Source organism: Haliotis cracherodii, unplaced genomic scaffold (assembly GCF_022045235.1).
Source record: "Haliotis cracherodii isolate W230 unplaced genomic scaffold, xgHalCrac1.p SCAF_8, whole genome shotgun sequence".
In the NCBI taxonomy this organism is placed as follows: Eukaryota; Metazoa; Mollusca; class Gastropoda; order Lepetellida; family Haliotidae; genus Haliotis; species Haliotis cracherodii.
In genome coordinates, this window is record NW_027266341.1 from 23,912,879 (window position 1) to 23,940,733 (window position 27,855).

The 27,855-nt window shown below is 43.3% G+C and overlaps 1 protein-coding gene across 1 annotated transcript; it reads left to right on the forward strand.

Annotated features, from left to right (window-relative positions):
• Positions 1–3,880: 3,880 nt before the first annotated feature.
• Positions 3,881–27,855, forward strand: LOC139450869 (mucin-2-like). The gene is made up of 22 exons (XM_071232705.1): positions 3,881–4,172; positions 5,975–6,016; positions 7,165–7,315; positions 8,893–9,071; positions 9,253–9,363; positions 9,696–9,831; positions 10,366–10,541; positions 10,732–11,760; positions 12,211–12,346; positions 12,979–13,151; positions 13,289–13,432; positions 15,074–15,217; positions 16,206–16,341; positions 16,878–17,050; positions 18,057–18,149; positions 20,247–20,382; positions 23,487–23,659; positions 23,936–24,154; positions 24,897–25,032; positions 25,950–26,122; positions 27,376–27,393; positions 27,703–27,855. Exons 1-22 carry the CDS (start codon positions 3,881–3,883, stop codon positions 27,738–27,740), a joined length of 4,008 nt encoding a protein of 1,335 aa, XP_071088806.1. The 3' UTR covers positions 27,741–27,855.

Consider the following 27,855-nt stretch of genomic DNA (forward strand, 5'->3'; position numbering starts at 1 on the left):
GATTTTCAAGGCTTTTCAAGGTTGACACTAAAAACAAAGGCTTTTTTAAGAGGCCTGTATGAATCCTAGGATAGGGAGATATCCCACTCTGCTTTAGATAGAGTGTTTGTTTGTTTGTTGTTTAACACCACACTCAGCAATATTCGAGCTATGTGACGCCGGTCTGTGAATAATAACGCATGGACCAGACAATCCAGTGATTGACATCACGAGCAACGATCTCCGCAACTGGGATACGATGACATGCATCAATCAACAAAGTCAGCGAGCCCGACCACCCGATCCCGTTAGTCGGCTCCGACAAGTATAGTCACCTTTTACTACAAGCATGGGTTGCTGAAGACCTATTCTCTACCCGATTCTTCACGGTCTCCATGTATGGCTTATCTGATGATATTTTGACAGTTGGACTTCTGGGAGGCATCAGCTGGTCATGGACGTGGTCCAGCGTCTAGATGCACATGTATGGCTATTAAACTAAACTTTGGTCCACAACCAACGACAGTGTCTTACCTGTAGTCACTGCGTCCCCATTCAACTAGTGTATGCTGCAATAACATGACCCGTGTCGTAAGCTACCGAGGCTAACGCCTGTGCTCTACACCACAGACCATGAAGTACCGACACGGGTCTCTGCCTTCACTAATCAATTATCAGCTGCTAATCAAGAAACATCTGGAATCTGTGCACCTGTCTTCAATCTCTTACCTTCAATTACACGGACAACCTTGTAATCCAATCGGTCAACGGTTATCGAGCGTCGACCTAGTTAATTTCACCTCGGAAAACAAGCTACCGTGTATTTTAGTAACGGTCAAAGGGAGATAACTTTGGGCATAAATGGGCATGAAGCTATTAAAGTGAAAGAAACGCCACGGCGGTTTTATTAAAAACGGTCTTATTAAAAAACGCTCTCACCTGAATTATATCCAAAGACTTGGGTGTGTGTGTGTGCACAATTAAGATCTATTTATTGTCTTTGGTGGTATCCGCCCATGCATGCAAGTATCGTGATACGTATCGGATCGCATAGGTGTATCATCCCAGCTCTAGTTATTTGATATATAGAGGATATTTAATGTGTCGAGTGAAATATCATGATTCTCTCATCCCCGTCCTATTATATACTTAAGTTATAGTTGTCTTCCGACTTTTTTTTATTATTTAATTTCAAATGTCCCTACATAACACAGGGGCGGTTCACCACCCCTTGTATTTGTGACTTAAAAAGTTGTTTCGTGTTCGCAAAATCTTTTAAAATATAAACAAAACTAACAAAAAATATTTAGGGTCACGGAAATTCTGTATAATACGTATGGATGCGATAATATACAAAATCAACTTTCACAAAAAAATATTCTTGAAAACTACTAGACAGATGTTAGAAGCGAAAGAATACACGCTTGTCAAGTAACAAAAATGGCGAACGGTCTCGATTGACGAGTTAAAAGAGAAATTTACAGTTAATAACGAAACATTTTCAAGAGAATAACAAACAACATGAAGCTATATTATCCCCATCAATGACCGTCTGTAATTATTTTGCCTTGTCAATGTGGAAATAACGTAAAATGGAAGTCAACAGTTCGTGTGCGGGCCAGACATTACGGTAAAGGGGAGGCCACTCTTGCATGACAATAATTCTGTCAAAATGTTATGTTTACAGCAGTGAAATATCATATATTATGTTCACTGCGATGAAAATATCACCTTTCTCAACTTCGGAAAACTCATTCTTTCACACTGGTTTATAACCTCTAGTACATTTGCGCCATCTAGCGTGAAAATGTGCATAGAAACCTTTCGTTCTCATGACGTAACATTTGTGACGTCATGGACAATGGTAACTTCATCTCGGGTGCGTTGCAAAGCGCCAATCGCTTGCAAACGATGTACAGCGATTCTATTACGTTCTTCATTATGCCAAGGCAACTAAGCGGTAGTTGTGCTGCCATTTTGGAAGAGTGCGCAAGCGCTTCGAACTGTTGCACACCCCGGGATAAGCGATATATTTGCTTTCTCAAAACTATGTGTATGTGCGTTATGTGGTCCACGGCACGATATTTTTTAGGAAATGCGAAAAGGTGAAAAACATGTGACGCTTGGGCTACCGAAACATCACGTGCAATAAGGCTATAGCAATGATGAAAAACACCACAGACATGCCACGACTGACACCCAAACAACGCGAGCGGGCCCTGGGTTGTAATACAGATGGGAGCCACCCATGCCCACATTACTGGAACGTTTGGTTGCTCCCGTGTTGCTGTTACTAATCTGATGTAACGTTACAGACATACGGGGCAGATATCAAACAGGCAAAGAACAGGCAGACACTGGGTAACTACGCCCAATAAAGACCGGTACTTGCGTAGTTTGCACCTCCGGAATCGATTCCTGACACCGACGTCATCAGCGAAGATTGAACTTCGGGCATTTGGTTAGTCGACAGACCGTGGCTAGGCGAATCAGGGGTAAATGAATTATGACTTAAAAACCTTACAAATGACTGTTTTTGACGGCGCCAAATCGTCGTCAGATATTGACTTGGGTCCGAAATGTACTATCGTTCGCAGTGACGTAACTGGTAGAGTAATAGAGGGTCGTCTTCACTGATAAAAAACGGTCCTGTCTGTTCGGAGATGATGGAAGACAGCCGGTTCATCACCGAAAGGGAGAACGAACGGAGGTATGTTGCAACTTTCTTACAGTGATTGCTACAAATGCAACAGTATCGCAGTTTTGACTCCATCTTGACGTATGGCGTCTAAATGGCGCGACACTTCCCGGAAGTAGATACGCCTTGACTAGCACACGCGCATAATGTTTTTTTTTATATACCGGTCGCCAAGGACAGATAACTCACGTTTTGAGAGGGGGCAATAGTCAGCCAATCACCAGCTTGTTCCAATGACGTAGTTTCAGAGACTTTTAAATATCTACCCTCTGAAGTTAAAAAAAGTAAAAGAATGCCTTCATGTACATACACCCATATATATGTATATGTATATGTATATGATAGATAAATCAATTAAATCAAATGGATTGAATCTGAAATCATTTATGTGGTTAGGGTCACGTTCTTTTGTCCAGAGACTTGTAACACAAACATGTGCAGCTACAACATACATAGCCACTGGGCTCCGTTCCACAAAGCGATGGTAGCGCTGCGACTGCCGTTAGTCTTTGTTAAAGTATGGGAGTTAAGATCGTCTTTACAGCGCTACGGTCGCTTTGAGGAACGGTAAGAATAATATTATGATATTGCTAGTGACCTTTCACATATCTTTACGTCTTTGGACGTCTTTTGGTATGACGCAGCCGGGAATCGAAACCTCCGACCTTCGCCACGGGGAAAGGAATGAATGACGGTCGGGCAAGACGGGAACGCCGTTTGGACCAAGACGGATGTCGGATCGGCTTGGTTCAGGCAAAAAGATGACTGTTAATGTTAAATTGTTCGATATTATATTTTATATTGAAAATTACCAGAAGCATGGTTAAATGGAGAGTTATTAAGCCAATTTATAAGAAGGGTAATCCTAAGTCACAAGAAAACTACAAATCAATTATATGTACACTTGTAAGCTGCTTGTGTAGTTTTTACTTTTATCACAAACAACAGATTTACTACATTCATTGAAAAACATGAATATTTACCTGAAGTCCAAACTGGTTTCAGAAAGAACCACTCTACAGCTCTGAGAGCGCCGGCTCCAGGCTACAGGTTCTGCTATACCAAATCAGAATCAGTCGTTCATCCAGCATTTTTCATAGAAAAAGATTTAGAGATCTGGTAGCTGTGATAGGGTGATATTGTGTGAGATATTTGTATGTTTTTGTATGTACATCTTTGTATGTACGGCTTGGATCAGGCCAGATGGGAGCGCCGGTCGGACGAAGACGGAACCGTCGACTCGGTTTGGGTGAGGCCAGATGGGAACACCGGTCGGACGAAGACGGAATCGTCGACTCGGTTTGGGTGCGGCCAGATAGGAACGCCGGTCGGACGAAGACGGAATCGTCGACTCGGTTTGGGTGCGGCCAGATGGGAACGCCGGTCGGACGAAGACGGAATCGTCGACTCGGTATGGGTCAGGCCAGATGGGAACGCCGGTCGGACGAAGACGGAATCGTCGACTCGGTTTGGGTGCGGCCAGATGGGAACGCCGGTCGGACCATGAAGGTCCTGCTGGATTTGGTCAGACAAAAAGATGACTATTAATGTTCAATTGTTTAATATCATATTTGATACTTGGAAACTGACCAGAAGCATGGTTAAATGGAGAGTTATTAAGCCAATATAGAAGAAGGGTAATCCTAAGTTGCGGGAAAAGTACAAACCAATTACACTTGTAAGCAGTTTGCCCTTTTTAGATGTCAGGTGAAGAACAGGATACAAAACCTAGGATTGTGGTGTCATTCGAGAGAGTTTCCACGGCCTTAGCGGGGAGAGGGATGGTCTGTGCTGACCACAAGAACGGAAATACGCTTCTTAGTGTATGAGTGAGTGAGTGAGTATGGTTTTACGCCGCTTTTAGCAATATTCCAGCAATATCACGGCGGGGGACACCAGAAATGGGCTTCACACATTGTACCCATGTTGGGAATCGAACCCGGGTCTTCGGCGTGACGAGCGAACGCTTTAACCACTAGGCTACCCGACTGCCCTCTTAGTATATGATGACATGGCAGTTCAAGCAGGCGAAACCTGAAAACTGATCCCTAAAACAAGCACTATAGACCTGCGCCAAGTTGTATTTGTGTGGAACTCAACAGGCCCATGTTCCATTTATTGCAATATTCTTCAGTTTGAATAATCTATTGGCAATCTTTACATACTCAGTGACAAAACACTATTTATATTGAATTTAAATTCATGTTCTTTGACATGTTATCTATTATCATAGTGACTAATAATAGGACGTATTTTGTCTATATTTAGCTCAATAAATGTCCCATATATCTTATCTGTGTTTTAAAGGCGTGATCTTGGTAACATGCCTGTCCGTGCTATCTTTGCCATACGGGTCATGCTGTAGGTCCTTGTACACGGATAATGAATACCTTCTTAATACTCCTATTATATATCGGTAAGTAATAACACAAATATCGATTTTTCGATTCTAAACATATGTACCTTTCTGATGTTTTATCGTTGGTTAGTAAAAGGCTCCATTCCGATGTGCGCGTGTTTCCTCGCGTGATCATTCTTTTTCAGTTGTGTACAGAACCCATTTAGCTATTCTTTGTTTGTTTAACGCCCCACTCAACAATATTCTAGTTATTTGGGGGGCACGGGTGGCCCAGTCGTCTAAGGCGCCTCGATTCGCTGTGCAGAGTTGCGTCCCTTGGGCACGCCAGAAACCTATAATTCCACCCGAGTCATAGAGCCTACCACTCGATTCCAATTTTAGTTGCTCTTAACACAAGCATGACGTTCCAGGGACTTATTGTATTGTAAGACGAAAACCTCCAGTCATCCACGACTGAAATGTTTTGTAGGTATACACAGCAGCAATAACTAAAACCGTGAATGAATAAAGATACAGTTTGATAATGTTCAGCTGTTTTACTGCAATGCCGATTTATCTCCGCCTATATGGGTCATACACAACAATGAATGAATTATGTGATATCAGTTTCATTGAGTAAATTTATCCTAAATGTTGGCCCTTCCTTGTGTTTAGTTCATGGGTGTTTGTCTTTTTAAAAACATCTGGCATATTACTAAAAAATGAAAAAAAAGGTCCGAACATAATGTTACAATGCAGGTATATTATGCATGAACACAGACAGACAGACACACACACACACAGACAGACACACACACACAGACAGACACACACACACAGACACACACACACACACACACAGACAGACACACACACACACACACACACACACACACACACACACACACACACACACACACACACATGCAATAACTTGGTTCTCACCACTTTCTTTTCAGGGTCTCCTGGAACGACAGGCGAGCCACTATCCGGATCTAAAGGTAGGTTTATACTTATGATTGATGCGGAGCTTGTATTTGTTGTTTACAACCTCAGCATAACAGTGGAACAATCTCATTAAAATCAATGTGAGTGAGAGACTTGAGTTTAACGCCGCTTTAAACAGTATTCGGTATTTCACGGCGTGTCAGCAGCTTCATTAGCGAGGAAACCCCAAATTGATGCAGGTCTCTGATGTTTACCATTTTGGTGAACACCAAACAACACGGGTATGATAACGTTAAAAAACATCAGCGTGAAGTATGATATCAGAGTAAAAGATCTGGTTTGATTGACCCCGAAAAGTAGGAATAAATGTAAAACCCTATTAGTGCGGACATCCGTTAGTTGGATAACCACTCTTAACGCTGTGTTTAGGAATGTGAAATGGACATTTTTGGAGTAGCAAAACAACTCACAAAAATGCTTTTCGAAACACATGTATTGTAATTAGGGTAGATCAAATTATTTAGTGTTTCATGGACGATTCAGTCCTATAGGTTGTTTCTTCGGGGCCAACTAAATTGTTTGTCTGATATCATTTTGACTCAAATCACTTCTCAGTTACTCCAAAGGACTGTGATCAGTAACGTCACGTTGCTGTATAGTTGTTTGTTTGTTTGTTGTTTAACGTCGCACTCAGCAATATTCCAGCGATATGACGTCAGTCTGTAAATAATCGATTCTGTACCAGACAATCCAGTGATTGACGCAACGATGACATGCATCAACCAAGTCAGCGAGCCTGACCACCCGATCCCGTAAGGCGCCTCTTGTGACAAGCATAGTCGCCTTTTATGGCAAGCATGGGTTGCTAAAGACCTATTCTACCCCGGATCTTCACGGGTCTTGCTGTCTTGAAATTGATCACTTTCGGACTCGACTATTTAGGATACGATGACATGCATCAACCAAGCCCGCGAACCTGTCTCCCCGATCCTGGTCGTCGCCTCTTACGACCAACACTAACCCGGATGTCCGCGTGTTTGTCGTCATGAAACTGCTGGAGGGTACAAATGAGATTGCTAGATAACCGAATCCACTGCGATTTGATTTTTCTACCTCATGAATATGAAAGTAGTTGTGCATGTCAGTTGTTTGTTAATGAAGCCATGCTCTCAGTACAAATACACGGACTCCTTGTTTACAGGAAACCAGGCACCTGTTAGTTGTGAAGTGTGTGACGTTACAGATCCCAATTGCGCCAAGGGCGGCGCGCGCAATGTTTGTGACGTCACACAACAGTACTGCCTTACAGAAGTGACAGATACATTGGGCGGAGATCGATCAGTGGGCAGAAAGTAAGTACTGTATTGATATGTCACGTTAGTTCCACTCCCTCGACACATGCAGTTTTACACCATAAATACATCTACAGAGAACAACTAATTAAATATTGCTTTTATGACACAGAATGAGCTATTAAGGCTGTGGAGCTTACCACTAGAAACCACCACCACCACCACCACCATAACGAAATTTTAAAACAACGTCAATACAGGCTGTGCCTTTCATGGGGCTGCACAATACAATCACTCTTACTCTCAACGCTCTATTGCAGCACAGAAATAATTAATTGGTTAAGGGAAATATCCTTTTTCAAACTAGTAAGAGAGGAAGCATTCTACAGTAAAATACGTTTTTAACGGAGACGCTTATAGAACTGACGGATATTACGAACTTAATTTTTGGTCCCGGCCATTTGCTGTATAGATGTTGTATATATGCTTTTAACGAACTATGGTTATAACGAACTAAAATTAGTGGCCCATTTGAGTTCGTTATGAGTGAAGTTTACTGTATTATACATTTAAAAAAATAGATAAATGAGGTAAATAGATTTAGTCTCTAATTAAACAACACATGCCATTGATAAGCGAATTTTGGTTTGGTTGTAACTAAAACACCAACTGTCCACATCATACTGACATGGCTTCTCTGTTATGTCTGCCGGTGACTCGTTAATCCAGATGTGAACGGATAATAGAAACACTAATCATACGATGAGAGTTTTTGATTTTTTTTATCAAACAGAATAAATAATCTCGATGCGGAGGTTTTAAAGTGAAGCAACGATACCTGAGAAATATTCCTGTTTTGAGCACACTGAAAACACTGCTGCAAATACAAAAATCAAATGTTTGAATGAAACGATGACGTTTTGCCACAAACCTGCATTTGTCCTTGGCATGGGAATAAGTGACTAACTATTGAGTCTCTCGCTGAGTTTAGCGACATATCTAACGTATAACATCTGTCGCCAGGGACGAAGCCCAGAGGGAAAATTTGAAGTTTGTTATACCATGAGAAGAAATATATGTGTTATTTCAAATATGAAACTAGATTTTTTTTAAATCGCTCTTTGCAGATTCTTACTGCATCTTAGCAATGCCACCCCGTTGTTAAGTGACACATATCATGAAATATTGCTGTTTGCATTATTTTTAGAAACAAGCTTTAGTAATTTACAGTGCATAAAGTATATTTGACATCAATACTAATAAATTATGTTGTCATATGGGTCAGAAGGAACAATGAATATAAACGTGTTTAGAGTATGTATAGCACTGGCGTTACATCCATTGGTTATGAGGCTCAGCAGATACCATCGTGATCTCCTACGCAGAGTTGCGTCCCTTTGTCATGGTCAGGATCTGCTGATTTCACTTGGTTTTGTTAGCACCATATATGTGCCCGTTGTTTTCACGAAGTGAGGACGTCTAATACCTGCACCACCTTGATCTCCCCACAACAATAAGCTGACATAACACCATCAACTCAGCCATCGTAGTAATCTCGAGGGATTAAAAATATTTCTCGGAATTTGATAAAACAATATAAATATGCTACCGTAATAGATAACTTTCACCATTTGCAGATGTGCGGACTTAACAGAATGTCAACAGAAATTCGCAGTGACTGAAGAGAGACTGTTTTGCTATGAGGTGGACATGGGCAACCTAAGGGCTGATGTCACGTGCAGCTTCTGTTGCCAGGGCGACCTGTGTAACCAAGGGCCAGATTTGATCTCTCCGGCCCAGTTTCTGTATAATGGAGGTTTGTGTCAAACAGATTTACGGATGAAATTTTTTGATAAGTTGTAACTTTCCTACTTGTAAATAAATGCTGCCGTTCAGTGTAAATGACGTTTTGCGGTCTATTTTTAATTTTCATACAAGAATATCTTAATAAATGATTACAAGAAATTCTCGTAGAATGTTTTAATTTCTCTGAACAGAACTCAATGTCACCAGACTCTCGACACCCGTTGTGTCAACAAGCAAGCCAGCAGTTATGACTTCATCAATGACCGATTCAGCAACCTCTGGCTTATCAACGGTAACAGTCGGTTAGTTACTGACTTGCTTGTTTGACTGTTATAGAACTCATGACATTAATTAAATGAGAATGAATGACCGATACTGATTTAATAACAACTTTTGAAAAAAGTCATATTAAGGAATGAATTTTAGAGGAAGTACGTTTTGAACGTTTTAGGATCAAGCGTTACATTAAGTTACCTCCCCCAACCTCCTTCAACGCCATGACCGTGTGATCGACAACAAACATTGTCTCAAAGACTGTTACAACAACACAGACAATCGCTGATAAACAACTGGTTACCCAAGGAATAATGTCGGTAGATTGGAATTTACAATTGTCTTTTGGTTTCTCTTTCAGACATGTGTGAAGTGTGTGACGTCAAAGACCAAGACTGTTTCCATGGCGGCACGCCGACGTCATGTGACGTGGACCACGCCTTCTGCATGACAACGGTCCATGATAATTTTCCTAACAACATGACCGTCAGTAGAAGGTTTGTTTTCTAAACGGAAGCCACGATGGGAATGTGTTTCTTTGTTTGTTGTTTTACGCCGCACTCAGCAATATTCGATCTGAATGACAGCGGTCTGTAATTAATCTAGTCTGGACCAGACAATCTAGTGATTGATCTCATTCCCATCGATCCACGCAATTGGGATACGATGACATGCGTCAACCAAGTCGGCGAGTCTGACCACCCGATCCCATTAGTCGCCTCTTACGACTAGCACGGGTTGTTGAATCTCATCCGAAACGTCACGGGTTCGATGGGAATGAGAGGCCAACATATTTAATAATGATAATAATAGTAGTACATTTGTCTTGCGCTAATCCATCTATAGGTAATCGCTCACAGCGCAACACGAGAGTATATCTACTGTACATTGTTTTGAATAGATGTTTTGAGGTTGGATATGAAGGCTTGGAAAGAAAAATATATCCTAGGCTACGATATTGATTTTGTGTGTCGAATACAGTTGAATAAACTCACATGCAAGTTGTAAATTTATACCCTGTATTCCTCCAGCTGCGTGAACGAGTCTGTGTGCTACCAAAAGTGGTACATGGAGACATCATGGCGTCACTACTGCTACGACATCGACCAGGGCGAACTATACTTCCCCGTCGACTGCAACTTCTGCTGTGTTGGGGATCTCTGCAACGCCGGACCAACCCTTGTCCCATCTCCTGAAACCCTCTACCGTTAGTTACACGTGCCATAATGTGACTACTGCTTTCTTCAATATGTACACTTGAAAGTTACCTAAATATGTTTACCAAACCTGACTTCAGCTTTAGGCAAGCGATTATAAAATGTTAACTTCACTGATTATAGTTTAACACGTGGAAAGATACAATTTCTTAGTCATGATACTTAAGTCATATATTACAGAGCCAATTGTGGGGCCAACGGTATCAGGGAGGCCCCCCACCTCTGCTGTAAGTTCTGAGGAACCATCACCCACCCGTAAAGCTTTGACAGGACCAACTAAACCCTACACACTTGGATCTACAACAGGCGGGTTGACGGGTCCAACGCCTCCAAATCCACAAGTATCGAGCACAGATAGCTTGACGGGTCCAACGCCTCCAAATCCACAAGGATCAAGCACAGATAGCTTGACGGGTCCAACGCCTCCAAATCCACAAAGTTCAAGCACAGATGGCTTGACGGGTCCAACGCCTCCAAATCCACAAGGATCAAGCACAGATAGCTTGACGGGTCCAACGCCTCCAAATCCACAAGGTTCAAGCACAGATGGCTTGACGGGTCCAACGCCTCCAAATCCACAAGGATCAAGCACAGATGGCTTGACGGGTCCAACGCCTCCAAATCCACAAGGATCAAGCACAGATGGCTTGACGGGTCCAACGCCTCCAAATTCACAAGGTTCAAGCACAGATGGCTTGACGGGTCCAACGCCTCCAAATCCACAAGGATCAAGCACAGATGGCTTGACGGGTCCAACGCCTCCAAATCCACAAGGTTCAAGCACAGATGGCTTGACTGGTCCAACGCCTCCAAATCCACAAGGATCAAGCACGGATGGCTTGACGGGTCCAACGCCCCCAAATCCACAAGGTTCAAGCACAGATGGCTTGACGGGTCCAACGCCTCCAAATCCACAAGGTTCAAGCACAGATGGCTCGACGGGTCCAACGCCCCCAAATCCACAAGGTTCAAGCACAGATGGCTTGACGGGTCCAACGCCTCCAAATCCACAAGGTTCAAGCACAGATGGCTTGACGGGTCCAACGCCTCCAAATCCACAAGGTTCAAGCACAGATGGCTTGACGGGTCCAACGCTTCCAAATCCACAAGGATCGAGCACGAGTTCTTCTGGTCCAGGCAGTAGTCCTGTAGGCAGTGTAGCCACATACGTCACACAGCCGCCTACCGTGTCCACCACCGAGAAACACAGTCAGTCAATTATAAACATTGTTTTAAACATTGATTATTAAGATAAGTCAATCCAAAGATATGTCCCACAAGGTTGTGATTTTTTTATATTTGATATTTAAGAAACCCTAAATTTGTATGGTGTCAGGTTTTATGTTCTTGTATTTGATTGAGTGTCGCCCTTAGTTACTAGTATATTATTTGACCAGTGCATGACCTATATGGAACTGCTCCTCTATTATCCTGTAGTATATGTAGTTACATTAACCTCCTCGCTGTCGTGAATATACGTAAGGACACGTTTAGTCATGTCATTCAAAAATGACTAAAATATTCACGTGCATTTATCTCCGTGTGTGTAGTCTTCATTTCACTGTAATGTTCTTTTAAAGCCCTGGCTTACTGTGGACAAGTTTGACAAAGTTCTATGTGATGTTGACAATAAGAACATCTTCCACATCTCCTCCCCAGCAATCTGCGAGGTGTGTGACGAGTCTGATCCCGAATGTTTCACTTCCGGTACGCCGGCGCTTTGTGACCTTGAGGAGTCGTACTGCATGACCACCGTCCATGACAACTACCCCTCCAACATGACAGTCAGCAGAGGGTGGGTGCAACTATCTACCATATATTTAATATTCTACCAATAATTTTGAATTTACTTGATTGTGGTTTGTCAGCCAGAGGTTTCAAATCACAATCTTAACCTATGATCCCAGAGAGATAACCCTTAAAATCTGCGGTTGGACAGTTTTGAAATTATGCCACATAGATTTATGAACTGAACCTTTTCATCTGTATGCATATGTCTGTTTTCAACAACAAAAGTCTATCGTTCCTCAAATATGTGGAATAATATGCGTGATGTAGGGGGCATATCTGTGTAAAACTGTCGTATTCTTTATTTCCTTACCTACGTGGACAACTATGAGTGATGTAGGGGGCATATCTGTGTGACACAGTCTTAGTCTATATTTCTTCACCTACGTTGACAACTATGCGTGATGTAGGGGACATATCTGTGTTAAACAGTCTTAGTCTATATTTCTTCACCTACGTGGACGAATATGTGTTATGTAACATCATGTACCATATTTCCCAAACTATATGAACGAGTCAGTGTTATTCTCATTTCCCGAGCTGTATGAACGAGTTTGTCTGTTGAAAGAAATACTGAGTATTTCCCAAGCTGAATAAACTAGTCTGCAAGTTTTAAATTTATACCCTGTATTTCCCCAGCTGCGTAAACGAGTCTGTGTGCTACCAAAAATGGTACATGGAGACGTCATGGCGTCACTACTGCTACGACATCGACCAGGGCGAACTATACTTCCCCGTCGACTGCAACTTCTGCTGTGTTGGCGATCTCTGCAACTCTGGCACTCTGGTTCCTGACCCCGACACTCTGTACCGTGAGTTGTCATTGACATTAATTAAAAATAGATTCTGAACATAAATTTCGAAGCCATTGGGGCATGTTTAAGGCACATTTTTTCCCCGATGTCCAAATAATTTAATTAACATCTGATTGGTATTGTCTCTTGTTCAGGGCCACCCTCAATGACCACGGAAGGCAGCACCGTCGACGTCGCAACACCATCATCATCCTACAACACTGCAACGGCACCATCCTCGACGGACACAAGTATGACGACACCACCCACAACGTCAGTTTCAACAACGGAGAAACATAGTAAGTGATGGCTAAAGCGGCAGAAACGAAGGAACCAACCGGTACATCGTTGTTGGACAATGAACTGGTTGCAAAGGGCGCTTAGTGAATGAGTGAGTGAGTTGGGTTTAACGCCGCTTTTAACATTATTCTAGTTATATCACGGCGTGCCAGCTTAATGTGGGAGGAAAGCCCGAAGTGATGCAGATCTCAGACGTTTACCAATTCGGTGCTTGCTTGACGTTTTCACCCAAGTCATAGAGCGTACGAGACCTGCATCAGTTTGGCATTTCCTCCTTAAGTTGATGCGCCGTTTAATAACTGAACTACTGTTCAAATCGGCGTTAAATCCAACTCATTGTATGTACAATGGCGATAGCAGGATACCATGTTTTATATACAGAAGAGTAATTCTTTGCAAATATCTAAATAAACACATAGATAACCGTTACTTGTCTTGAGTATTGCCTGTTAACATGCAAGTAGACACTCTTCCACATCTCCTCCCCAGCAATCTGCGAGGTGTGTGACGAGTCTGATCCCGAATGTTTCACTTCCGGTACGCCGACGCTTTGTGACCTTGAGGAGTCGTACTGCATGACCACCGTCCATGACAACTACCCCTCCAACATGACAGTCAGCAGGGGGTGGGTGCAACTATCTACCATATATCTAATATTCTACCAATCATTTGGAAACTACTCGATTGTGGTTTGTCAGCCAGAGGTTTCAAATCACAATCATAACCTATGCCTGAAATAGTTGACATGGCAGAAGGTATTCCTTCAAGTAGTATATCTTGCTGATTGAAAGCCGTCTTATATTTTCCCTTTCTTACGTGAACGAATCTGTGTGATGTAGAGGGGGCGGGGGGGGGGGGATCTGTTTTTAATAGTCACACACTGTATTTCCCCACCTACCTGTAACTGGACGGATCTATGTGATGTTGGGGGCATATCTGTTTTAACCAGTCTCATTATATCCAGATATGTGTATATGAGTTTGTGTTGGAAGATCTACTCCATTTCCCAAGCTGGTTTAACGGGTCTTTATGTTGTAAATGCATGCCCGTATTTCCTCAGCTGCGTCTCTGTGTTGCCCATAGTTCCCAAGCCGCGTGAAATGGGTGTTCCAAAGTCGTGAACGAGTCTGTGTGATATAACGTTATTCCCTGTATTTCCCCAGCTGCGTGAACGTGTCTGAGTCTGTGTGATATAACGTTATTCCCTGTATTTCCCCAGCTGCGTGAACGAGTCTGAGTCTGTGTGATATAACGTTATTCCCTGTATTTCCCCAGCTGCGTGAACGTGTCTGAGTCTGTGTGATATAACGTTATTCCCTGTATTTCCCCAGCTGCGTAAACGAGTCTGTGTGCTACCAAAAGTGGTACATGGAGACGTCATGGCGTCACTACTGCTACGACATCGACCAGGGCGAACTATACTTCCCCGTCGACTGCAACTTCTGCTGTGTTGGCGATCTCTGCAACTCTGGCACTCTGGTTCCTGACCCCGACACTCTGTACCGTGAGTTGTCATTGACATTAATTAAAAATAATTTCTGAACATAGATTTCGAAACCATAGGGGCATGTTTAAGGCACATTTTCCCCCGATGTCATAATATTTTAATTAACGTCTGGTTGGTATTGTCTCTTGCTCAGGGCCACCTTCCTTGACCACGGAAGGCAGCACCGTCGACGTCGCAACACCATCATCATCCTACAACACTGCAACGGCACCATCCTCGACGGACACAAGTATGACGACACCACCCACAACGTCAGTTTCAACAACGGAGAAACATAGTAAGTGATGGCGTATCCATCAGTGAAGAAGAAACAAAGGAACAAACAAGTACATCGTTGTTGGACAATGAACTGGTTGCAAAGGGCGCTTAGTGAGTGAGTGAGTGAGTTGGGTTTAACGCCGCTTTTAACATTATTCTAGTCATATCACGGCGTGCCAGCTTAATGTGGGAGGAAAGCCCGAAGTGATGCAGATCTCAGACGTTTACCACTTCGGTGAAACCCACGCGCACGGGCATGGTGGTGACAAATCTAGAAATCGGGATTCGAACCCACAATCATAGGCTTCTGGCGTGTCCAAGGGACGCAACTCTGCACAGCGAATCACGGCGCCTTAGACGACTGGGCCACCCGTGTCCCGCAAAGGGCGCTAAGAAGAAACATAGTGTATATATGTGTTCTGGTCATAAACAGTGAGGAGAAATCTGTAACATTAACTTAACAAATTGTAAAGAACCTTGTGAGTTGTTGTTTTCAATCGTGGAATCCAGGAGGTAAAATATTGTGAAGGTAGGATGAATTAGATATTTTAGGTGTGTTACATAAGCTGTCTCTGTACGCTGGCGGGTACGAATGCACCAGGTGTCCAAACCGATGTAATTCGTCGAGCATAGTTGCGTTCTCTGATCTTGTCGGGATCTACTGATCATGTTTTAGAAATCCCTTATTAGCCTTGATTATGATCCCTTTTTTTCTCAGCGCCATACCCATTGCTTGACGTTTTCACCAAAGTCATAGAGCGTACGAGACCTGCATCAGTTTGGCATTTCCTCCTTAAGTTGATGCGCCGTTTAATAACTGAAATACTGTTCAAATCGGCGTTAAATCCAGCTCATTGTATGTACAATGGCGATAGCAGGATACCATGTTTTATATACAGAAGAGTAATTCTTTGCAAATATCTAAATAAACACATAGATAACCGTTACTTGTCTTGAGTATTGCCTGTGGACATGCAAGTAGACACTCTTCCTCATCTCCTCCCCAGCAATCTGCGAGGTGTGTGACGAGTCTGATCCCGAATGTTTCACTTCCGGTACGCCGACGCTTTGTGACCTTGAGGAGTCGTACTGCATGACCACCGTCCATGACAACTACCCCTCCAACATGACAGTCAGCAGGGGGTGGGTGCAACTGTCTACTATATTTTTTTTTATATTCTAACAGTCATTCGGAAAAATCCTCGATTGTGGTTTGTCAGCCAGAGGTTTCAAATCACAATCATAACCTATGCCTGAAATAGCTGACATGGCAGAAGGTATTCCTTCAAGTAGTATGTCCCGCTGTTTAAAAGCCGTCTGATATTTTTCCCCACCTACGTGAACGAATCTGTGTGATGTAGAGGGAATATCCGTTTGTAATAGTCATATTCTGTATTTCCCTACCTACGTGGACGGATCTGTGTGTTGTTGGGGGCATATCTGTTTTAACCAGTCTCATTATTTCCCGATCTGTGTAAACGAGTTTGTGTTGAAAGTTCTACTCTATTTTTCCAAGCTGGTTGAACTGGTCTTTATGTTGTAAATATATGACTGTATTTCCTCAGCTGCGTCTCTGTGTTGCCCTGATAGTCTTCATAGTTCCCAAGCCGTGTGAAGTCGGTGTTCTGAAGTCGTGAACGAGTCTGTGTGATATAAGGTTATTCCCTGTATTTCCCCAGCTGCGTGAACGAGTCTGTGTGCTACCAAAAGTGGTACATGGAGACGTCATGGCGTCACTACTGCTACGATATCGACCAGGGCGAACTATACTTTCCCGTCGAATGCAACTTCTGCTGTGTTGGGGATCTCTGCAACTCGGGCACTCTAGTTCCTGATCCAGACACTCTGTACCGTGAGTTGTAAAAATCTAATACGCAAAACTGTCAACACCTCATTCAATTGGACACAGTCAACTATCCAATGGCAATATACAGCAATTAACCTTTTAATAGGGATATGCCCCGATAGTCTTCATATTGTAGTTTAATTATATACATATTTATCCAATGCACCAATGTGTGATAAGTGTGATATTGTCATGACATCAAGGCACGATACCGACCCCAATGTGGCGTCCCTGCAACTTGTCACAGTGGCACGGAGTGAAGGTTTTTGAATATTACATCCACACAATGACACTGATATGATTGAGTGAGTGAGTGAGTAAGTCGGGTGAAACACTGCGTTGCACAGTATCCAGAAATATCGCGACGTGCCAGCTTACATTTGGAGGAAAGCCCAAAACGGTGCATGTATGATGCTGACAAACCAAACATCATAATTGGGTGGGTTCTTGGATTCGGACCAACGATCATCGGAAACTCATACAGCTGAGGAACGCCAAGTGTTACTGGGCCACTCATAACCCCGACGCTGAGACCAAATATATAAACACAACAGTGACTGAGTGAGTGAGTTGGGTTTAACACCGCTTTTGTTACAGTATTTCAGTTATGTCAGCTTGATGTGGTAGGAAAGCCCCAAATGATGCCGGTCAGACGTTAACCACTTTGGTGAAACCAACGAGCACGGGTATAAAGCTGACAAACCTAGAAACATAATCAGGGCGAACCGGGGTTCCAACCCGCAATCCTAGGTTTCTGGCGTAACCAAGGAACGCAACTCTGTACAGCGAATTGCGGCGCCTCAGACGACTGGGCAACCGGTGTCCCATATAAATGCAATAAAACAACGACGGTCGGAAGAGGATATTCAAGGCATACCAACATCTTCAGCCGTGGGACATTAATTCATGAATTGCCCGATAGAAAGATATACAATTATTCATTACTTAGCGTGAACATATCTTCATGTATTTTGGTATGTATATATTTATGTATCCATTCATGTCTTGTAAGGTCCCCCGGAACCCACAAACGCCACCGACCCATCTACTTCTTCGGAGACCCAAAACACACCAACACCAACAGTGCCGACAACTCCACACCTGGGTAAATCGATGTTCTGTGTAACGAGTGGTTGTGTATTGACTGCTCTCTTTACCCTGTTCCTCTAGCCTCGTGTGTGACGAGTGGTTGTGTATTGACTGCTCTCTTTACCCTGTTCCACTAGCCTCGTGTGTGAGGAGTGGTTGTGTATTGACTGCTCTCTTTACCCTGTTCCTCTAGCCTCGTGTGTAACGAGTGGTTGTGTATTGACTGCTCTCTTTACCCTGTTCCTCTAGCCTCGTGTGTGACAAGTGGGTGTGTATTGATTGATCTCTTTACCCTGTACCTCTAGCCGTGTGTAACGAGTGGTTGTGTATTGATTGATCTCTTTACCCTGTACCTCTAGCCTCGTGTGTAACGAGTGGTTGTGTATTGATTGATCTCTTTACCCTGTACCTCTTGCCGTGTGTGACGAGTGGTTGTGTATTGACTGCTCTCTTTACCCTGTTCCTCTAGCCTCGTGTGTGACGAGTGGTTGTGTATTGATTGTTCTCTTTACCCTGTTCCTCTAGCCTCGTGTGTGACAAGTGGGTGTGTATTGATTGATCTCTTTACCCTGTACCTCTAGCCGTGTGTAACGAGTGGTTGTGTATTGACTGCTCTCTTTACCCTGTACCTCTTGCCGTGTGTGACGAGTGGTTGTGTATTGACTGCTCTCTTTACCCTGTTCCTCTAGCCTCGTGTGTGACAAGTGGGTGTGTATTGATTGATCTCTTTACCCTGTACCTCTAGCCGTGTGTAACGAGTGGTTGTGTATTGATTGATCTCTTTACCCTGTACCTCTTGCCGTGTGTGACGAGTGGTTGTGTATTGATTGATCTCTTTACCCTGTACCTCTTGCCGTGTGTGACGAGTGGTTGTGTATTGACTGCTCTCTTTACCCTGTTCCTCTAGCCTCGTGTGTAACGAGTGGTTGTACATTGATTGATCTCTTTACCCTGTACCTCTAGCTGTGTGTAACGAGTGGTTGTACATTGATTGGTCTCTTTACCCTGTACCTCTAGCTGTGTGTAACGAGTGGTTGTGTATTGACTGCTCTCTTTACCCTGTTCCTCTAGCCTCGTGTGTAACGAGTGGTTGTACATTGATTGATCTCTTTACCCTGTACCTCTAGCTGTGTGTAACGAGTGGTTGTGCATTGATTGATCTCTTTACCCTGTACCTCTAGCTGTGTGTAACGAGTGGTTGTACATTGATTGATCTCTTTACCCTGTACCTCTAGCTGTGTGTAACGAGTGGTTGTACATTGATTGCTCTATTTACGCTGTACCTTTAGTCTCGTGTGTAACGAATGTGTGTGTGTGTATTGATTGATCTCTTTACCCTGTACCTCTAGCCTCGTGTGTAACGAATGTGTGTGTGTATTGATTGATCTCTTTACCCTGTACCTCTAGTCACGTGTGTAACGAATGTGTGTGTGTGTGTGTGTGTGTGTGTGTTTATTGATTGCTCTCTTTACCCTGTACCTCTAGTCTCGTGTGTAACGAATGTGTGTGTGTGTGTGTGTGTGTGTGTGTGTGTGTATTGATTGATTTCTTTACGCTGTACCTCTAGCCTCGTGTGTAACGAATGGGTGTGTATTGATTGCTCTCTTTACCCTGTTCCTCTAGCCGTATGTGACGAGTGGTTGTGTATTGATTGATCTCTTTACCCTGTACCTCTTGCCGTGTGTGACGAGTGGTTGTTTATTGATTGGTCTCTTTACCATGTTCCTCTAGCCTCGTGTGTAACGAGTGGGTGTGTATTGATTGGTCTTTTTACCATGTTCCTCTAGCCTCGTGTGTAACGAGTGGTTGTGTATTGATTGATCTCTTTACCCTGTTCCTCTTGCCGTGTGTGACGAGTGGTTGTGTATTGATTGGTCTCTTTACCCTGTTCCTCTTGCCGTGTGTAACGAGTGGTTGTGTATTGATTGATCTCTTTACCCTGTACCTCTTGCCGTGTGTAACGAGTGGTTGTGTATTGATTGATCTCTTTACCCTGTACCTCTAGCCGTGTGTGACGAGTGGTTGTGTATTGACTGCTCTCTTTACCCTGTACCTCCAGCCGTGTGTGACGTGTGGTTGTGTATTGATTGCTCTTTTTACTCTGTTCCTCTAGCCGTGTGTGACGTGTGCAGTCGGGATGAACTTGGGTGTGTTCATGGAGGCCGCCCTACACTTTGTGACCCCGACAGACCGTACTGTCAAATCACTGTGTATGAAGACAATCGCTTTAACCAGTATGCAGAAAGAAGGTAATGATAATTTAGATGTCTGTTATATTATGATAAATATTGGGTGACAGGCAAAATATGTAATTAGTTGGTAAAAAGGAGTAAGTAGGTATGATCCATATCAATACTGAATATCTTTAGTTATCAACAATTGAACCTTGCTTGTTCAATTTGAGGTTTATCACTGAAACTGATTCCGAACTATGAAGTTGTGATCAGTCAATATTTATAACTAGGCCAAACGTCAAATGGTAATTGCTTGAAAGTCAGACCTGTTTTCTGAACATGTTTTAAACATTTCACGCTTAGGTCATGATTAAATATCTGTTTAGTCTATTTTGTGACATGTCTGGCGAGGAAGGATATTTTATTACGCTTCACGTAGTTTTGTTTGGATAATGTTAACATCTAGAAAAATAAACAAAAATACCCCCCCCCCCCCCCCCCCTTCCCAAAAAAACAATTACATCAACAAAAGCAACATTGTACTAGTCAGAGAAAAAATATATTACCAAACTGCTTGCGCTGCTTACTTTGTCATAATGTGAACATATATTGATGGATTTTGAACACATTTAGTATTTTGACATAGTTTGATCAGCATGTTCCTCGAACTCAAAGCATAGGACGTAAGAGGTAAAACGGTGATGGAATCATATACTGAATGCCATAATAACGACATCGATGTTTTATGCAGAGTACTATTTAATCAGTTGGCTAAATGACAAAGGTGCAGTGTGTGTAAGGATTCGACCCTGACACAGTCCGGGTTTGAACCCAAGATGAACACTAGTTCTTGGCAATGAATGCTAAAAACACAACATGTGTGACAACTCGCGAACGCAACATGTTGCATTATTCATGTTGTGCACGTACATTGCCTGCAGTCAGGTCCTTTAAATGTACTCCTCCACCTGGGAGTGAGTGAGTGAGTGAGTGAGTGAGTGAGTGAGTGAGAATGGTTAACGCCGCTTTTAGCAACATTCCAGCAATATCACGGCGGGGGTACACCGGAAAATGGGCTTCACACATTGTACCCATGTAGGGGATCGAACCCGGACTTCGACGTGACGAGACAACCACTTTAACTAGGCTGCCCCACCGCCCCTCCACCTTGGAAGGGGGGCACGGATGGCCCAGTCGTCTAAGGCGCCGCGATTCGCTGTGCAGAGTTGCGTCCCTTGGGCACGCCAGAAACCTATGATTGTGGCTTCGAATCCCGGTGCGCCCCGATTATGTTTCTAGGTTTGTCAGCACCATACCCGCGCTCGTGGGTTTCACCGAAGTGGTAAACGTCTGAGACCTGCATCAGTTCGGGCTTTCCGCCCACATTAAGGTGACACGCCGTGATATAACTGGAATACTGTTAAAAGCGGCGTAAAACCCAACTCACTCACTCACTCACTCACTCCACCTTGGAAGAGCACAGCTGGACAGACATGCAGTCATTATCAGTCGACTAAGACGTCGATTCAACGAGATTCGGGCGGTTGCCGATCGTTCTCGACCAGGTGCGCCACATGTAACGACAGCTGCCCAAGACTGCCGCATTCCGACGGCCACAAACACTCCACAACGGATCTTCGGAGCAAGACGATTATGTCTGGCTTGCAGTCATGGGACAGGCATACCTACACTATGACTTCTCCCGATCAGCTAATGGAGACTGTGGGATTGATGTTCCTTTACGCGTATGCCGCGTTTCTTTGCCGTGAGAAGAACCTGCTCTCGTCCGACCGTGGATGTCATGATCAATCTACGTTCACCAAACACCATGTCAAACGGTCCCTGCGCTGACCTTCTGACAGCAAAGGACACTTCATCTTTGACCTTAAACCTGCTGATTTGAGACGATTTCCGTGACGACAGTTGTCTGTGGGGTGGTATGAGAGAGTGCTTGTGGCAAAGGGTTGTCGCCTTACCAAGAGCAGCAATCGCTATCTTCGCGTGCTGACGTCACACGAGTCCTTATCTTGGACGGTCAATTACCTGAGTAGTTTATGCGATGTTTCTGTGATAATCTGCTCTACAGAAAGGTGGTAACCGAGCTGGATACCAACAGCTTTGTAGGACATTCCTGCGTTTATCATGCACATTATTTGCCAGTCGCTGTCAGATAATCTCAGCGGATTTAGCGTCGACTGCGTTTTTAACAAGTCACAAGTAGTTTGTTGCACGTGCACGTCCTGAGCGCATCAGAACCGCTAGCAACCATTCACATCTTTCCTTTGAGTAAATGTTCGTGTCATTACGCTAATGACTTCAACAAAATCAATAACGAGCCGCATTGATCAATATTTGATGTGCATGACTGGAGTCGGATTGGTGTCTATACAATAACTGAGACAGATATTACCTATTGAACTACCGTATTCGACGTAATAAGCGTCCCGCTCTAATAAGCTCCCACGGCGATATTCGCTAATATATTGGCTAGTGAACAATCCCAATTAGCACCCCTTCCGATTTATCAAAGTACACAAGACTTATTTATGCACCTTTAATTATGGGCAATTAAATTCTGGAAACATACATCGGTCGTATATAAACATTTCAGGCTGTCAGCATAAACCACGAAATTTATCTTTCAATTCTGTTTTCTTCACTAAAAAAAATATTGTATTAAGAGACCCCTATTTCAAATTTAGAGAGCACCCTGGGCGCCTATTACGTCGAATGCGGTAAATTCAGTTCGTAGATAATGTTACAAAACACTACTACAACCCAGACTGCAATGTTTCATTTGAGTGAGTGAGTAAGTTGGGTTTGACGCCGCTTTTAACAGTATTCCAGTTATATCACGGCGTGTCAGCTTAATGTGGGAGGAAAGCCCGAAGTGATGCAGGTCTTAGACGTTTTCCACTTCGGTGAAACCCACGAGCACGGGTATGGTGCTGACAAACCGGAATTCGAACCCACAATCATAGGTTTCTGGCGTGCCCAAGGGACGCAACTCTGCACAGCGAATCGCGGCGCCTTAGACGACTGGGCCACCCGTGCCCCCCGTTTCATTTGAATAGTGGCGAGACAAATATTCAACTCACATCAAAAATGATTTCAAACATACATGTGTATGTGTAGTTTAGCTATATTATTGCTTTGTTCATGTTTTTTTAATTTGCCAGTTGTGCTGATCTCAATATGTGTGAGAAGGACTGGATCAATCACACTTCCGGGCGGCCATATTGTTTGGAAGTGGACAAGGGGCCCCTCTTTTATCCCAATTATTGCAGCTTTTGTTGCGTGGGGGATCAATGTAATAATGGCAGTTTGGTGCCAAGCATAGAAACTTTATATTGTAAGTATATGCATTTAGTCAAGGTATACAACATAATAATACATTTTTACGTATATATCTTGCTTGTTCACGCAGTGTATATCTGAAATGGTTTGCTATTCAGATTAACCTCATGAAACAGTTAAAATTTGAGATGATAATAGCATTCTAACATTATATTGTCTTGAATGATAGTATGCAGAAGAGCAAGTCTCAGTGTATTACTATGCTGTTCCTCGTGAGTATTGTGAAGTGCATAAAGCAGCAGCTATCTGATTGTCTATTTTTAAAATTAAGATCCGATGGTAATTCCATCAACGTCAATACCATTGAGCACCACACACCCGGATATCACAGAAACTACTTCGGGTGTGACAAAAACTACATCGGACGTGACGCAAACTACTTCGGATGTGATAAAAACTACTTCGGATGTAACACAAATTACTTCGGGTGTAACACAACCTACTTCGGATGTGACACAGACTTCAACAGAACCAACTACCATACATCGCCGTACGTTTATTATTTATCTGCAAGTTTCTATTTAGATGTATAACCATGTGTGGTGGTGTGTGTGTGTGTGTGTGTGTGAGGTGGTGGTGGTGGTGGTGGTGGTGGTGGTGGTGTGTGTGTGTGTGTGTGTGTGTGTGTGTGTGTGTGTGTGCGGTTCGTGTTTGCGTGTGTGGCGGTGTGTGTGTGTGTGTGTGTGTGTGTTTGCGTGTGTGTGTGTGTGTGCGCGTGTGCGTGCGTGCGTGCGTGCGTGCGTGCGTGTTTTTAAAGTTTAAGTCCTGGCCAAAACATTTCATTTGCAGTTGACTCATCATAGACAAATGCCACTGTGCTTATGGTTAACCTCGGGGACTTCAGTCCACCAGTAGAAACCAGTTCATGTAGATATAAATTGTCAGTTAACGTTTCCGCATGTATGGTATTTGTTTTAGGTACAGTTTTGAAAAGTTTTCTGGGCTGTTTTATATCGGCAGCATACGGCTAAATAGTTGTAAACTACCCTGTGGAGATTCCCACGAATACTGTTTCCTCCTGCTTGTCGTGGGAGCTGACAGAAGTTGGTGGTCGGGCTCTGTGACATTCTGAGACATGGTATACGTTCCCTGATCGCGTGGGTCGTTGTTTCAGTTACCGGCTTACCTGGCCCTACATGTGATGTAACATCATCTACAGGTGATGTAACTGGATTAATGTTGGTTAGGGCAAGTCACTCACTCATTTGTAGCTTCATATCTTTTTTTTACAGCAATATGCGACACCTGTTCTCCTGATGACCCGCAGTGCATGACGGGAGGTCAACCTACGATGTGTGACCTTGATACACCATTCTGTATGACCTCAGTAATTGAAGATATCAGCTCGAAGCAGACAGCCAGACGAATGTAAGTTCTAGAACCGTACTACTTTTTTCCAGAATTCCTGACCGCCTCCGTGGTCTAGTGGTAGAGCGTCCGCCCTGAGAGCGGAAGGTCCTGGGTTCCATCCCTGCCCGCGTCATACCAAAAGATGGTACTTGTTGTTACCCTGTCTGGCGCTCAACAGGTAAAGGGCTGAAAGAAGGACTGGTGGGCTCCGAGTCAGTATACTGTGTCTGAGTGGGGTATTCATGTTAAACTGCGGCATGGTATCTCAGTGCGCTAGCTAGCACTATAAATCGGCATCAGTCCAGACTAGTACAAGCAGCCACACACACACACACACAGACACGTGTATTATCAGCTGTTGCATATGTCGGTGTTCGGTCCAAAAGGTGTCTGACCGCCTCCGTGGTCTAGTGGTAGAGCGTCCGCCAGGAGAGCGGAAGGTCCGGGGTTCGATCCCCGGCCGCGTCATACCAAAAGACGTTAAAAGATGGTACTTATTGTTACCCTGTCTGGCGCTCTGCCGTAAGGGCTTAAAACACTCCTGGGAGTCAGTATACTGTGTCTGAGTGGGGTATTCATGTTAAACTGCGGCATGGGATCTCAGTGGGCAAGCACTATAAATCGGTATCAGTCCACACACACACACACACACACACACAACACACAACACACACACACACACGTTCATGCTTTAATCTTGGACGCGAAATCCCATCTCAGCTCACCTCCAGAATTCCTGATTAAAGAATCCATTATAAAACCGGCATTAGTTCACGCACACACAGGCATACAGACACACACACACACGCACGCACGCACTAAACAATGTCAATGCCAAATGCCAGTGTTATGAAATATGTCTGCTTAATTAATTTAATTTTAACACTGGTTGCATTTCGTATTTGTTGTCTCTTGTAGCCGTCATATTTTCACAGGTGTGTGAATGAAACAGCTTGTCAAGTAGACTGGTTGCAGGAGACTTCCTCCAAGTACTTTTGCTACCAGGTCGACCAGGGGCCTCTATACTTCGCCAATACCTGTAGTTTCTGCTGTAGGGGCGATTTATGTAACAGTGGAACGCTTGTTCCGGACCCTCAAACACTTTACGGTAAGAGAGTCGACCTTGTAAACACTTTACGGTAAGAGAGTCCCCCTTGTAAACTGAATTTCTGATCGGATTGGCAAATTTGGTGAAAAAGTTTAACTTAAGATTCAGGTATATCGATGATCTGATGTTGTTCAATAACGATCAAATAACCTTACCCTTAACAAGAAATAAAGAAGACGAGTGAGACCGCCTCATCTGTTTCATATTTAGACCAATGCATAAAGATTCGGAATGACAAAACACTCCCAAAAAGACTAATGACAAGAGGGATGGCTTCAACTTTCCATTGTCTTCTTTCCCTTTATGTTGAAAAATATTGCTGCAGCTCAAGCCCTTGGTGTCTGTATTTCATAACATTTAAGGTAGAATCGAGCATGCTCTTTCAAACCAGCGATTCGCTGTGCAGAGTTGCGTCCCTTGGGCACGCCAGAAACCTATGATTGTGGGTTCGAATCCCGGTTCGCCCCAATTATGTTTCTAGGTTTGTCAGCACCATACCCGTGCGCGTGGGTTTCACCGAAGTGGTAAACGTCTTAGACCTGCATCACTTCGGGCTTTCCTCCCACATTAAGCTGGCACGCCGTGATATAACTGGAATACTGTTAAAAGCGGCGTTAAACCCAACTCACTCACTCACTCACTCTTTCAAACCAAGATTTCAAAGAGCGTCATAAGACTCTTGCTAAGAAGATGTTGCTGTAGGTTAAAACAGTCAAGGCCTCAGTAAAGCTTTTAAAAAAGATCATGTGGTAGTCACGTGGAGGACACTTCCAAATTTAAAGAGTCGGTGACAGGAATGATGTCCGATGCAATTCCCTATTTTGACTTGTGTCATATGTTCCCGTGTTTTTTCAGGTGAACAATTGCCTTTGCATGTGTTTGTGACGGGTGTCACCGGTGGGACAGGAAACGCTCACCTTTCCGCGAACACCCGTTATTCCCTATTTGATAGTGACTCATTCACACATGCTCAGATATAGTCTGAATCGTAAATCGATTTCTTATGACTATGAAAAGGGTTTAGTCGTTCGTATTCAAACAACTAAAATACTGTTCAAAGCGTCATCAAACATAACCCTTAACATTATTTGTTTTTCACATATAGAATTAATATCAAATTACATAGAATCAATATCAAGTCCTATTCATTAACCATAAATACGTCAGAGATCTCGACAATTCAATGGTTAATTAAGTCAGTGGTAAATATTTACACATACTGAGATGTTATCTGTTTCTTGTATATTTTTCAGTGCTGCCGCCGGCCACAGGTAAGTAATTTTCTCAATCAATCAAAGGCTTGCTGGTGTTCAAATATAAGAAAAACGCTTCCCGGTAATGGCTGCCCTACTTCTTCATCTGGTGGCGTTTTAATTCCAAACATGCAAATTTTGAAAAGAAACCAGTGCTCCTCTTAAGTTGTAAGGACATTCTCTAAATTTAATGAGATTTTCTAACAGTTTTTTAAAATAGTTTTAATAGCCCTCAAAAGGGTGGTATATCATCCTTTCAGCGCGTGAGTTAATACACTGCACGTGAACATTTATTACACGTAGTGTAATATTGAGTTGTATTCACAGAGTCGACAGCAACGGACTTCGTCCCAACAACGCCATAATGCAACCATGCAACTGCTGACAAAGTACTAATGGTGAAACAGGAAAACTATTAGATCAACCACGTTAAGAATTCAAGACTTAGAGAAGCAGGCAATGAGGTGAAGCAAGGGTAGC

What these genes read in the sequence shown, in the direction of transcription:
- LOC139450869 (XM_071232705.1), top strand. Translation starts at nt 3,881, where the DNA reads ATGGGAGCGCCGGTCGGACGAAGACGGAACCGTCGACTCGGTTTGGGT. An exon ending in GTCCACCACCGAGAAACACA is followed by an intron (nt 11,761 to 12,210) that starts GTCAGTCAATTA and finishes TCTCCTCCCCAG; the next exon opens with CAATCTGCGAGGTGTGTGAC. An exon ending in TTCAACAACGGAGAAACATA is followed by an intron (nt 15,218 to 16,205) that starts GTAAGTGATGGC and finishes TCTCCTCCCCAG; the next exon opens with CAATCTGCGAGGTGTGTGAC.